General features: G+C 33.9%; 2 protein-coding genes across 2 annotated transcripts; both read left to right on the top strand.

Moving 5' to 3' along the window:
* Positions 1–132: 132 nt before the first annotated feature.
* On the top strand, positions 133–1,948 carry LOC108568542 (serine/threonine-protein phosphatase alpha-2 isoform). Its single transcript, XM_017929715.1, has 5 exons — positions 133–216; positions 274–361; positions 481–612; positions 673–1,305; positions 1,369–1,948. Exons 2-5 carry the CDS (start codon positions 301–303, stop codon positions 1,533–1,535), a joined length of 993 nt encoding a protein of 330 aa, XP_017785204.1. The 5' UTR covers positions 133–216; positions 274–300; the 3' UTR covers positions 1,536–1,948.
* A 2,545-nt stretch (positions 1,949–4,493) lies between these two features.
* LOC108568532 (ATP-binding cassette sub-family D member 2) lies at positions 4,494–13,159 on the top strand. The gene is made up of 6 exons (XM_017929699.1): positions 4,494–5,123; positions 10,450–11,894; positions 12,004–12,261; positions 12,333–12,543; positions 12,606–12,731; positions 12,792–13,159. The coding sequence occupies exons 2-6, from the start codon at positions 10,496–10,498 to the stop codon at positions 12,964–12,966; spliced, it is 2,169 nt and encodes a 722-aa protein (XP_017785188.1). The 5' UTR covers positions 4,494–5,123; positions 10,450–10,495; the 3' UTR covers positions 12,967–13,159.
* The last annotated feature ends 39 nt before the right edge of the window (positions 13,160–13,198 follow it).

Genomic DNA, 13,198 nt, shown 5'->3' with positions numbered 1-13,198 from the left:
CTTAATATGTCAATAAATTGTTGGGTAATTGTGCGTGATTGGAAGTAAATAAATGTTAATGTTGGTTTAACTATATTATTTAATTACTTTAAATGATTTTATGAAAATTATGTGTGTGCGGTGTGCAGTAGTTTAAAGTAATATTTTCGTTTTTTGGGGTGAAAGTTGGTAGGTGTAGTTTCTATCCGTCGATCCGTCAAAGTTGATATTGTTTATGTGAGGAGAAACTCTGTATTAAATCTACGAAAATCTAAGGAATCTTCCCATTTTTAGTGTTGAAATTTCTTGCAAGTATTCGTAATGGCTGAGGCGGACAAATCTCAGCTCAATATCGACAGTATTATAGCCAGGTTATTGGAAGGTGAGCAAAAATATTTCTCTTACAAAAATATATGAAAAAAAAAATGGCGGCGCTTTTCCCTGTAATCTATCTATTGGTTACGCCTTAATTATTAGAACTTTGTTTTTCCGCGATTGCAGTCCGAGGGGCGAGACCTGGCAAGAATGTCCAATTGACGGAAAACGAAATCCGAGGTTTGTGCCTGAAATCGCGGGAGATTTTCCTCAGCCAGCCCATTTTATTGGAACTAGAAGCTCCTTTGAAAATTTGCGGTAAGTCTCATATAGTTAACTGAATAGATACAATTTGTAATTAATTCGTGTGTGTTTTAGGTGACATCCATGGTCAGTATTATGACTTGCTGCGTTTATTCGAATATGGAGGTTTTCCACCAGAGTCCAATTACCTATTCCTTGGAGACTATGTAGATCGTGGAAAACAGTCCTTAGAGACAATTTGTTTGCTGCTTGCTTACAAAATCAAGTATCCTGAGAACTTCTTCCTGTTGAGAGGAAACCATGAATGTGCATCGATCAATCGTATCTACGGATTCTATGATGAGTGCAAGAGGAGATACAACATCAAACTCTGGAAAACGTTCACAGATTGCTTCAACTGTTTGCCAGTTGCTGCTATTGTGGATGAAAAGATCTTCTGTTGCCATGGCGGTTTGAGTCCTGACTTGCAGTCCATGGAACAAATTAGGCGGATAATGAGGCCCACCGACGTGCCTGACCAAGGATTGCTGTGTGATTTGCTTTGGTCTGATCCTGATAAGGACACCATGGGCTGGGGCGAGAACGACAGAGGCGTGAGTTTCACATTCGGAGCCGAGGTGGTTGGCAAATTCCTCACAAAACATGACTTTGATTTAATATGCCGAGCTCATCAAGTCGTTGAAGACGGTTACGAATTCTTCGCGAAGAGGCAACTCGTCACGCTGTTCAGTGCACCAAACTATTGCGGTAAGTAGTACATTAATTTTATCGTGTAGGGTTGTAAATTAATGTGCTGGATGTTATTAACAGGGGAGTTCGATAACGCTGGAGCGATGATGTCCGTGGACGAGACTCTGATGTGCAGCTTCCAGATTTTGAAACCCGCGGACAAGAGGAAGTTCCAATACGGGGGTTTAAATGCAGGCAGGCCCGTTACACCGCCGCGGGGCGCAACCAATAAAAACAAAAAGAAGTGAAGAGGCTAAACACACAAAAGGCTTTAAAGTCTCTCCTGGACTCATATACATATTAATAATTATTATTTTTTTTTTGTCTAGGTTTAAGTTATTTCTCTTTCAGTTTTTAGGTTTTAGCCGTTAATTAACAATTTACTATATCGTATATATAATTAAACAAACATAAACAAAAATATTCAAAAAAAAAACAAGTACGTACGTTAGATGCAAAAACCTAAAAGAAAATTTTAAATCTGATAACACTTTGATCATTAAAACAAAATATTTCTCTGTAATTAACTGTCATTATTATTTTACGTTTTTTTTTCTCTTTTTTCATTTCGGGGGCTTGTATTGCCATGACGATAAAACAAAATACAAGAAGTATTTCTTTCACAATAATATATAATTTTATATGCATATAAATAACTGTGGCAAGGAAAATAAATTATTTATTGTTTTTATTAATAATATTTTAAGTTTTATTTTCTTATTTCAATATTTTTTTTTTGCAAGTTTCGTTACTTTTTTTTTACGTGACAGTGTTATTTTATTATTATTATTGAAATATTAATGGCATACGTTCTATTATTAATATTATTACTATAATTATTCATATTTTAGTTTCTGATTTACTTTGTTCAGGTCTCACTTTATTCTGTTGATTGATCTTGTTTCTTTTTTTTATTTTGTAAATGTATTATTATTTTGGTAACAAATGGAATTTGATGCTTATGAAAACTTAAATGAAAAACGTAATACTACAAAATCTGCACACCCAAGTAAAACAAAACAAAAAAAACTGATATAAACAAACAAAACATGAAAAAAATGAAAGCATTTTTCTAGAGATTTTTGTATTTTTATTATATGTATTTTGTTCCTTCCACATCCCATCGTTTAGTGTTTAAAATTAAATTATTATTTTTCAAGAAAAAAAAAATGTCGTTTCTTCTTCATTATCATCACTACCTGCAATATATCTTTAAACTAATTTGAATATTGATATATTCTTACCACTTAATGTATTAAGTGTCGTGTGGCGAATGTAAACATTTAAATAAAGCGCCGAAAACATGTTCAAAAATAGTGAAACCTGATTGTACTGAAATGTACTATTTTTTGAATAAACAAAAAAGTACCATTTATTTCAGTCAAAAATTATATAATTTTGCTTATATTTTTCAAATTTCCCGCTTCCAAGTTGCGATTTAATACTTTTCCTTTCTTTTTTTTTGACAAAAAACACAATTAATACTTAAATAAAATTTAATTTTTCTTTTTATCAAAGAGCGAATTGAAGAAAATGAAATACAAGGTTTATTGCGTAAAATTGCGCACTAAAAAAAACCTTGTGTCCATTTTTGTAAACATAAATTTTCTTAATATAAATTATTGTTTTTTTTGTGTTGTAGTAAGAAAAAAACGTCAGAGGAAACGGATGCTTCATAGAACGAAATAAACAGCGGAAATGCATGTAAACGATACGAGGTAAATTTGCTAGGATAATTTTACGCTCTGAGATATGGTGAAAGACGAACGGTCAATAAAAACGCACTTTCTCTTCTCCGCCTGTCGGTGAGTGCCGTCTTTCTCCTTCAAATCTGAAGGGTTTTCGTTTGCTCCTTCTTTCTGTTTATATTCCAGTATCTTCGTCGGAGGTATATACTCATAATGATTAATGGAATGTATTAGATGCAGTGAACCTGAAAGCGAGCTTGCTCTTTAGACTTTCATATTCGCACGTTGGTTAATTCGTCTTCCGTCTTCTCTTCCTTATTGCAGCTGGTATGTAAATCAAAAGGTGAAAAGCTTTTCTGAATTAAATAAGATTTTAAACAACAAAAATGTGATAAGAGATTTAGAAATTCTTGATGAATAATTGATGAAAATCTCGACTATTCAATATGTTAATATATAATGAATGTAGTTTCAGTGTTAAAGATCATTCATTGATACGATTTTTTGTAGGAATTTGAAGAAACGCGACTTTTACTAAAACATAAATGTGGTTGATTGGTTGAAATCTTGGTTTCTTTGTATATTTGTTGCTTACTCAAGTAAGAAGAAAGTTGCAAATTATATACGCTATGATTACATTGTAACTACGTCAATTTTAGTTTATTTTCTCATTGAAGTGTAAACAATTATGCGTGTGGATTCGGGTGAAGTCGATTTGTTGATTATGAATATGTAAGAAAGCGAGTACAAAAGAAAACACAATAGTTTACTATAAAATGAATTTGTGCAATTTCATTTGTCTCGTCCTTGTCGCAGCTCTGGATAATTGGATCAAACAAATAAAATTGAAATATTTGCATGCGTTTGAAGAAAAGTGCAGGTTCGTACGAACATCGAGTACGTTTGTGCGAACGAGTTAAATCTGCATTTGTTTTGAAATTGATTGAATGAGTCGCGCATTCGCTTAGCGTACAGCCTCCTTGTTATTAGTTGGATAAATTAAATAAAATTGAAATATTTGTTTAAAAATCCTTTCTAAATGCAAATCTTGACATAATTAAAACAAAGGTAGAACATGTTTAAAATAAACGTACTTTTTTTGAAGTTTTTTTTGTAATAATGTGAACGGAAAATAACATAGCAAAATGTGAAAGATTTGTTCTACTTGATTATATAGGAAGCAGGTAATATCATTTGCAATTTGTATTATGAAATACCTATGTTCTCGTGTTACAAGATTTGCATCGTTACGACAAAACCCGAACGCAAAATGTTACGTAAATGGAGATTGAACAATATTTGTTAGTTTTTCTTCTTTTTTTTGTCTCTTAGTAAACTTGTTTTTTTCTTTCATTCTGTTTGAAGCGAATGTCGAAACGTTCGAGGCGAGAGTTTTGTTACGATAGGTTCCGCTACGTACGTTCGAGTAATTAAAAAAAAAATGTATATTTAAATGTTGTAATTGTAATATTTTGATTATATGTTCAATGATACGTACATTTATGGCATTATAAAACGCGCAAAAGTAAGGTGCTTGTCGCGTTATAAGGCAGATAAAAAGCGAAAATAGATGAGCGATCGAGTACGTAATTCTGCAGGAGGAGCGCGCAGAAAGTGAGCGCGTTCGTTCCACATGATGACGACATTGTATACCGGTAGGGTCCAGCAGCAGGCAGTAGTGGGCAGTAGCAGTGAGTGCGACTGAGTCAGTGTGTTACGTGTTGTTAAAAGTGACCTCCCGCCTGCCGCCTCATTGCGCCTCTTTTGAACCAACAGCCGAATCAGTTCGACGGTTGCTGTTGCCGTGACTTTCGCTGCTACCAGATGCCATAATAACAAACATAACGTAGGTCCAGGCAATTCCATTCCAGCCGGCAGGATACATTGTCACGTCTCTACTGCGATAAGACAAGGCGTCTTATCATCGTCGTTATAACAAAAGCGAAACAATGCCATCAGACTCTTGATTTCAATCAGATCGTACGGAGACGGACGTACATGTTGGTTGGATCTGTGACAAACACCGAATCACAAAAATAAATAGTTATCGAAATATTCAACTTTTCTGTATTCCTCCAGCAGGAATATCAACAGGGAATAACAACAACAACATCGTGCACAAAGGCGCAACCTTTATTGATCCTTGGGGTGAGTCTGCTCGAACATTGAACAAGATATTAGAAATTGGATTATTATTATTACGACACGCTTGACCCCACGGACATGTGCATTTTGTAAACATCTGCACACACTTTTATCTATTAATACTAAATCTATAGAAAAAAAATATATAAAAACCATCGCGAATGCCAATTGAAAGAAATAAACACGCAAATCGCATTCACGTGCGAAAATCACTATAATTAATTTTAAAAATAAAGCGAAACGATTACGCTTATCGCTCGATCCGTGGATTTCGTTGTTATTTACCTTTTTTTTCCTGTTAATTAATTTTCCCCGAGTCTGATGTTCAAGGTCCACCTCTCTGCAACACATTTAAATGTAGGCAACATCTGTAGCATCTTGTCAATTTCAAATTGAACCTATCTATTGATCATTCAATTACATTTTAATCATCGCTTTTTGCATTATGAAGAATTCATCATACATTATAATTATATAATTACGGTTATCTTTGAACATACCTGCAAACTTTCCAATAATTGATGAAAAAATTATCGACAATTCATTTATCAATTGCGATGTTACAAAACAATTGCAAATCGACAATTATCAATTAAAAATTTATATAACTATGAGAAATTTACAGAATAGACACATAAAAATTGTATCGTCAAAATAAAAGATTGATGGCAATTAAGCTAATTTATGGGGACTTTCTGTGTAATACCAAGAAATTGAATTACGTACATTTTGTACTTTGCTCTTAACAAGTTTAACTTTATTCCATTGCATTAAAAAAATGTTTTCTCGTAGATTCTTATAACTATTTATTTTTCCATTTCTATAATTAAAAATTACCGTAGAATTAAGTGCATTTAGTTTCGATATGCAGATTTCAATTAATAATAATAATAATATGGCACCGTTGATTTGTCCTACATATATGCAGGAGACAGTGGGAAATGTTATGAGCAAAGAATACGCAGTTGGCGATGATAAATTGCTCGGATTAGAAATCTCTGCTGGAGGAAAAGCGAATCGCACTCAAGATAATGCAGGTCACTGCAGTAAGTAATGATATTATCAGATAAATGTATGTAAGAAGTATGCACAATTTGTTTGTTAATGATAGCTGTAAAAGCAGCAATAACATCGATATCTTCAATTACTTAGGAGAAAACATCTGGCTGTAATTGAATTGCATTAATAAACAGTTTCATAGTTTCGCAAAAGTGAGATATTCAATTATCGTGATTATTACATATACAATTGAGATATTTATTTCATATCTGCGCTACTCAACTTGTTGGATGCGCTAGATTTTTAATGCGATGCGAAATGAAATCACTTCTTGCGTCAAAACTTTTTTTTTTATAAAAACCTTACTGTACAATTAAAAAAAAAGAGACAATTACAAACAAAAAAAAGTTGAGAAACGATGATTTCTACGAAATTGCACTAATTAAATTAAATAATGAAAATATATCAACCCGTGGCAGCTGTCACTTCTTGTGTCAAAACAAGATTGAGAAACGTTGATCTATAACATACGGTATGAGTATTGTCGCGGAGACAAAAAAAAATGTCATAACAAATTAAATTTCAATAAAATATATCGTTTCCTGTATAATTACTGCGTAATCGATCCTGAGAAACGTGGAAATATAGTTAAAAAAAAATCACGAAGGCTATGAGATAATATACAATTTTCGATTGTTTTGCGTAATTTGAACCTTTGCACGGATCAAGCAATCTCACACTGATAACAATTAGTATTTATTTTCTGTCGAATCACCATTGATTAAGATAAGATTTTAGATTTTTTTTTCTCACTTAATGAAAAATAAAGGTAATTTATCTAATTTGTAAGTTTTCAATCAAAAAGTGTATTATTGATAACAATTTAAATGGGATTTAGATAAAATTAATTGTTAAGTTCAAGGTTGACTCGAATTAGACGCGTGTTGAAAACAATTAGCTATGAACGAATTTCAATATGTAATGTTTCGTATTTATCGGCTATTGTAAGCAAATTTATACGCTTCGCAAATAGCATTCAAGTTAATGTGCATCAACTCAAACGTATTCAAAAGTAATGAAAGTTACGGTCACAAAGCAAAGCATTTAAGGAAGTATAATTAGTAATTGCTTAAGCTCACAAATTTGCGAGATCAATATTTGCGTTCTTAATACAGTGGAACCCCACTAAACGAGCATTTCGCTTAACGAGCAAAATTAATTGTAAGCGCCTGCTACATCATTTTTAAAACGTTAATAAACATATTATTTGTATTTTTGAATATATTTCACTCAAGTGAGGTTCCACTGTATTTAATTATTTACTTAATATATTAATATATTTTAATTTTTTTTCCCCTAGGAAGCCTTGGCTTTTGGTAATTTACTGAATAGTTTAAGGTCGAATTCGGACATAAGCAAGAGCGTCAAGAACAACCAGACAACAAGAACATATCGCTGTTTACAAGTATATTTCCTAACTAATAAAAATTTTCAACAGAACGTAAACAACAAATTTAATTTTGAAACATACAAAAAATAAACAAATTGTTTACAAGACAAATTGTATGAGGGTTCGGATCTTAGATTTGACAGTTTTCGTATCAATTGCCAACTGTACTTGCCAATAGGGTAGAAAACTTTTAAACAAATGTAAACCATAAATATTTTCATTATAATAAAATTGTTGAACAGAATGCGAACAACAATAATATTTAATTAATTTTTTATTTTGAATTTGCTCATCTGAAAACAATGTATTCGGTTCTTATGTTTAACAGTTTATCGTATAAATTAGGTTTAAGGTGACAATAGGGTTAGCAAATCTTTCAACAAATTGCGCGCCTGCTACATCATTTTTAAAACGTGCATAAACATATTATGTGTATTTTTGAATATGTTTCACTGTAAGAGTAAAAATCCGGAGATTTTGGAACGGATTAAACTCGTCAAGCGAGGTTTCACTGTATTTATTTATTTAATTAATATATTAATATATTTTAATTCTTTTCTCCTAGGAAGTAAAGTATTAGCCTTGCCTTTCGGTAATTTACTGAATAGTTGAAGGTCGAATTCGGACATAAGCAAGAGCGTCAAAAACAACCAGACAACAAGAACATATCGCTGTTTGCAAGTACATTTCCTAACTAATAAAAATTTTCAACAGAACGCAAACAACAAATTTAATTTTGAAATTGGGACATTCGTTCTTTTGAAACATAAAAAAAATAAACAAATTGTTTACAAGACAAATTGTATGAGGGTTCGGATCTTAGATTTGATAGTTTTCGTATCAATTGCCAACTGTACTTGTCAATAGGGTAGAAAACGTTTAAACAAATGTAAACCATAAATATTTTCATTATAATAAAATTGTTGAACAGAATGAGAACAACAACAATATTTAATTAATTTGTTATTTTGAATTTGAGTCATTCGCTCATCTGAAAACAACGTATTCGGTTCTTATGTTTAACAGTTTATCGTATAAATTAGGTTTAAGGTGTCAATAAGGTTAGGAAACCTTTCAACAAATTCAAACCCTAAATATTTTAACAGTTTTCGTATAAATAAAATATACCAACTGTAAACGTGTCAATAGGGTGGGAAACCTTTAAACAAATATAAACCCTAAATATTTTCAATACTATTTTAATTAATGCGAATATCGTGAGTTCGAAAGCAAATAAATGAAATATATTACAGGGAAAACAATATTTACTAGCGTACTTTTATTGTATGTTGTTTAGTTTTTAATTTATGTTTGTAGACTCTCTGCGCTTCTTGTATTTATCTGTACATATGCATATAGTAAATGTTATTGATTTATGGGTCGGCAGTCGCTAACGGATGTTTAGAATCTGTGGAATACAAGCAAAATATTTTGATATTGGTCATGAAAACCCGTTTTATTCGTAGTTTCCTTTCCCAACAATAAACTTTCTAGCATGGGAAACCGGGCACGGAAGCACGGAAGAAAAAAGAAACAACTGCAATTCTACAAACGTTCGCAAGCAGAGCACAAAGAGATATACTTATACTTAAATAAACAATGGAATATCAAAAGTAGAGATAAACATTTAGTATTATGACAGCTGTCTCTTCTTGCGTCAAAATATATTTAAAAAATAAAGATAATTAGAAATTATAAAAGAAATGTTGAGAAGCGTGAATTTCTGCAAAAATTGCACTAATTAATGTATCTCAATCTGTGTGACGCATTATATTTTAGAGGTCATAAATATAATTTAACCAAAGCAGATTTATTACTAGATACAATATCTTAACAAGTATAGCGAAAAAATTGAAATATTTTGCATAGCCAACCTGTTGTCATGAAGTTTTATAGTTAAAATAATGTGTGATTATGTGCCATCAATCTTAGCTACCGTTTCTTCTTATGTTTCTTTTTTTTCCATTTGAAGTTTCCACTTTATTTTGTTATTTAAGATCACTAGATATGTTTTTTTATAGGATTTAATTTATCGGTACACAAATTCTCGAAACTTTATTAATAAATCTTCGATTAAATCAAGTAGCTAGTTAGTAAATTAGACTTAAACTATTAAATTGATAGAGAATAAAGAGTAATGATTAGCAATTAAAGTGCATTTTCGTGGATAAACGTATATGACACCTGTTAGAATTGATCGCTTGTGGCGGAGATACGTATCTTATTTGCTTTGCTCTACTTGCAGAAAGTGTGCGGTGGTGGTAAATTGAATTCTCTCATTCAAGAGACTTTGTATCCAAAGATAAACACGCCAGTCAGTTCTTGCACTTTATAGTTTGTCGTTTGAAGCCAAAATATTACTATTAATTGTGAATCCCAATTATTCTATCTACTTTTAGTAAGTATTCATATTTATTAAAATATTGTAAAATTTTGAGCAATACTTTTTTTAATTTTCTAAATCTGATTGATTTAATAACATTATACAAATATTTTTTTGTAACGTTCAGAAATGAATTGTATAAATCTGTCGGTTTGAGTTTAGTCGTATTTATGAAAGTAGTAACATATTTTGAATTATTTGTGATTTAATAAATTTCTCTGCAATTTACTATATAAATAGCTCGCGTGCATTTTCTAAGATCACTGATGCATCAAACGTGCACGAATAAAGGAGTTTAAAGATTTTTGTATATTAAAGTTATACAAGATGTGGACACCGTAAGTAAATTGTCATTTGTATTAATTGCAATTTGCATCGAAACTTGAACTAATTGAATGTAATTGGCGCATATGATGTACGATATTAATTTGCTTTGATGCAACTTTAATGTGTGTAATTATCACGACAGTAACTGTTGTTTTCGTTTGGGTTTTCAGGTGAAATGTACTAAGTGATTGAAGTCCAAGGGGAGAAACAATAAAGATGCCGGCCGTCATCTCGAAACTGCTGGACAAGACGAGCTCCGCAAAGGAATTCCTTCACTCGAATCAGAGTTATTTATCGAAAGGTATCATAACGGCGGTGATCGTAGCGTACGGAGCGAAGGTAGCGTATCCGCTGCTTGAGAATCTGATCAGTAAACCGAACAAGCAGCATGATTGCGTCAACAATAATCTTCTGGTGCCGCAGAAGGGTCCGAAGAAGTCGCGCAGAAACCTGAACAGAATACCGACACTCAATCTGAACTTCATACTGCAGTTCATCAAGCTCGCCAGAATCATGATTCCGAGCTTCATATGCAAAGAGACGATCCTGCTCTCCGGTCACACCACGTTCCTCTTCCTGCGAACTTTCCTGAGCATTTACGTGGCTAATCTGGAGGGCGCAATTGTTAAATACATAGTGCGAAAGGAACCAAAGAATTTCATCAAGCAGCTGCTGAAGTGGTTCGCCGTAGCTATACCGGCCACCTTCATAAATTCGATGATCAAGTACTTGGAGAGTCGGATAGCTTTGGGTTTCAGGACGCGACTCGTCGAGCACAGTTACAAGCTTTATTTCAAGAATCAGAGCTACTACAGAGTCACGGTTCTAGATGGTAGATTGGATAATTGCGCTCAACGTTTAACCGATGATATTGAGATTGTCGCGAATACCGTGAGCCATTTGTACGGGCAAATAACCAAACCACTGTTCGACATCCTACTCATGACTATAGCTTTAGCCAATCTGACAAAATCGAGGAATGCGAACATCGTGACCGGACCTATTTTAATCAGTGGAGTCGTCGTGGTTTCCGCTCTGATTCTTAGACTAGTCAGTCCGAAGTTCGGTCAACTCGTCGCCGAAGAAGCCGAGAAGAAGGGTTACTTGAGACACGTCCACACCAGATTGGTAACGAATTCGGAGGAGATCGCTTTCTACGGTGGCCAAAAGGTCGAACTGTCGCATCTGAGGAGCGCGTACAGAATTCTCGCTCAGCACATGGAGAAGATGTTCGGCGTGAAGCTGTGGTTCGTGATGCTCGAGCAATTCCTCATGAAGTACGTGTGGAGCGGTACGGGTATGGTCGTCGTCAGTTTACCTATCTTAATGTCAGTAAAAGGAAACGGCGGAAGCACCGGTTCCCAAGATAACATTTCCGAGCGCACGCAATACTTTACGACGGCCAAAAATTTGTTGTTAACTGGAAGCAACGCCGTCGAACGTTTGATGTCCAGTTACAAGGACGTAGTAGAATTGGCCGGGCACACTGCTCGCGTAGCCAACATGTTTTCGGTCCTTGAGGAAGTTTCCAATGGCATTTACCATAAAACAATCGTCGAGAAAAAGAATTCCGCTTTCAAAATCGACTTTAAAGGCGATCAGGCTATTCCGAAAGGTAAAATCACAAATTAAATATAATTACGCATTCAATTTAATCACGGAATTATTTCACAAATTTTCATTTTTGTTACGAACTGAATTAATCTTTCGTTCGTTCATTCCAGGTACTGTGAACTTTACCAACAATAACGAAATCGATTTGGTCGACGTGCCGATCGTTACACCCAATTGCGACGTCGTCTGTCCATCGCTGAGTTTCCAACTGTTGCCCGGACAACATCTTCTGATTACCGGCCCGAACGGATGCGGAAAATCTTCCCTCTTCCGTATTTTGAGCGGTCTCTGGCCAATCTTCGGCGGTCAATTGACCACTCCGAAGAACTCGATGTTCTACATCCCGCAGAGACCTTACATGGTTATCGGTAAATTCAACTTTTAATACGTGATAGTTACGGTGATTGCATCGTGTTTGTGTTTTTTTTTTATTATATAGGTAATTTGAGGGATCAAATTATTTATCCGGACACGCAAGCCGATATGATCAATAAGCAAGTGACCGAAGAGGATTTGAGGAGAATCATGAGTTTGGTTCATTTGGATCATATCGTTGATAGAGATGGGTTCACTGTTGTTAAAGATTGGACCGATATCCTTTCCGGAGGAGAAAAACAGAGGATGGCTGTGGCCAGGCTGTTCTACCATAAGTAATAATTTTGTTTTTGTTCGTGATTTTGATTTTTTTGTTTAATGTGTTTGTTTTTATTAGGCCCAAATACGCTTTACTGGATGAATGCACTTCGGCCGTGTCCATTGACGTCGAAAGCCACATCTATCAATCCGCTATTGACATGGGAATCACTCTGTTGACCATTACACATAGACCAACCTTATGGTAATCACTGCAACCACGTAAACAATTAAGCTTAGATATTAATCTAATTTAATTATTTAGGAAATTCCACACACACATCTTGCAATTCGACGGGGCCGGTGCTTGGGAATTCAAGGAACACAACGCGGAGGATAGATTGAGTTTGAAGAAGGAGAAGGAAAGTTTGATGAAGCAACCGGTGACGATAGCGAGGAACGAACGACTAAAAGAACTGAATCGACTATTGGGCGAATAGATATATTCAATATATTACTACTATTACTATCACATCCCAGTTAGAGACCCCCCCCCCGCCCTTGTGCGTCCTCACTCCTTCTTAAGTGTGATGTAACATTGTCATTCAAGTATTTTGTTTTTCTTTGAATACTTCTGGCCATCACGAAACAGAGATTATATTATATATGTATATTAATGTCTAATAATTATTTGAAACATGTAAAAACAAAATGTTTTAGTTATTTTTATAT

This window comes from Nicrophorus vespilloides, unplaced genomic scaffold (assembly GCF_001412225.1).
Source record: "Nicrophorus vespilloides isolate i.1.1-1 unplaced genomic scaffold, Nicve_v1.0, whole genome shotgun sequence".
In the NCBI taxonomy this organism is placed as follows: domain Eukaryota; kingdom Metazoa; phylum Arthropoda; class Insecta; order Coleoptera; family Silphidae; genus Nicrophorus; species Nicrophorus vespilloides.
The sequence above is the reverse complement of the archived record's forward strand: the minus strand, read 5'-3'. Positions and strand labels throughout refer to the sequence as shown.

What these genes read in the sequence shown, in the direction of transcription:
- LOC108568542 (XM_017929715.1), top strand. Translation starts at nt 301, where the DNA reads ATGGCTGAGGCGGACAAATCTCAGCTCAATATCGACAGTATTATAGCC. An exon ending in TATAGCCAGGTTATTGGAAG is followed by an intron (nt 362 to 480) that starts GTGAGCAAAAAT and finishes CCGCGATTGCAG; the next exon opens with TCCGAGGGGCGAGACCTGGC. An exon ending in CAGTGCACCAAACTATTGCG is followed by an intron (nt 1,306 to 1,368) that starts GTAAGTAGTACA and finishes TGTTATTAACAG; the next exon opens with GGGAGTTCGATAACGCTGGA.
- LOC108568532 (XM_017929699.1), top strand. Translation starts at nt 10,496, where the DNA reads ATGCCGGCCGTCATCTCGAAACTGCTGGACAAGACGAGCTCCGCAAAG. An exon ending in GCCAGGCTGTTCTACCATAA is followed by an intron (nt 12,544 to 12,605) that starts GTAATAATTTTG and finishes TGTTTTTATTAG; the next exon opens with GCCCAAATACGCTTTACTGG. An exon ending in ACACATAGACCAACCTTATG is followed by an intron (nt 12,732 to 12,791) that starts GTAATCACTGCA and finishes TTAATTATTTAG; the next exon opens with GAAATTCCACACACACATCT.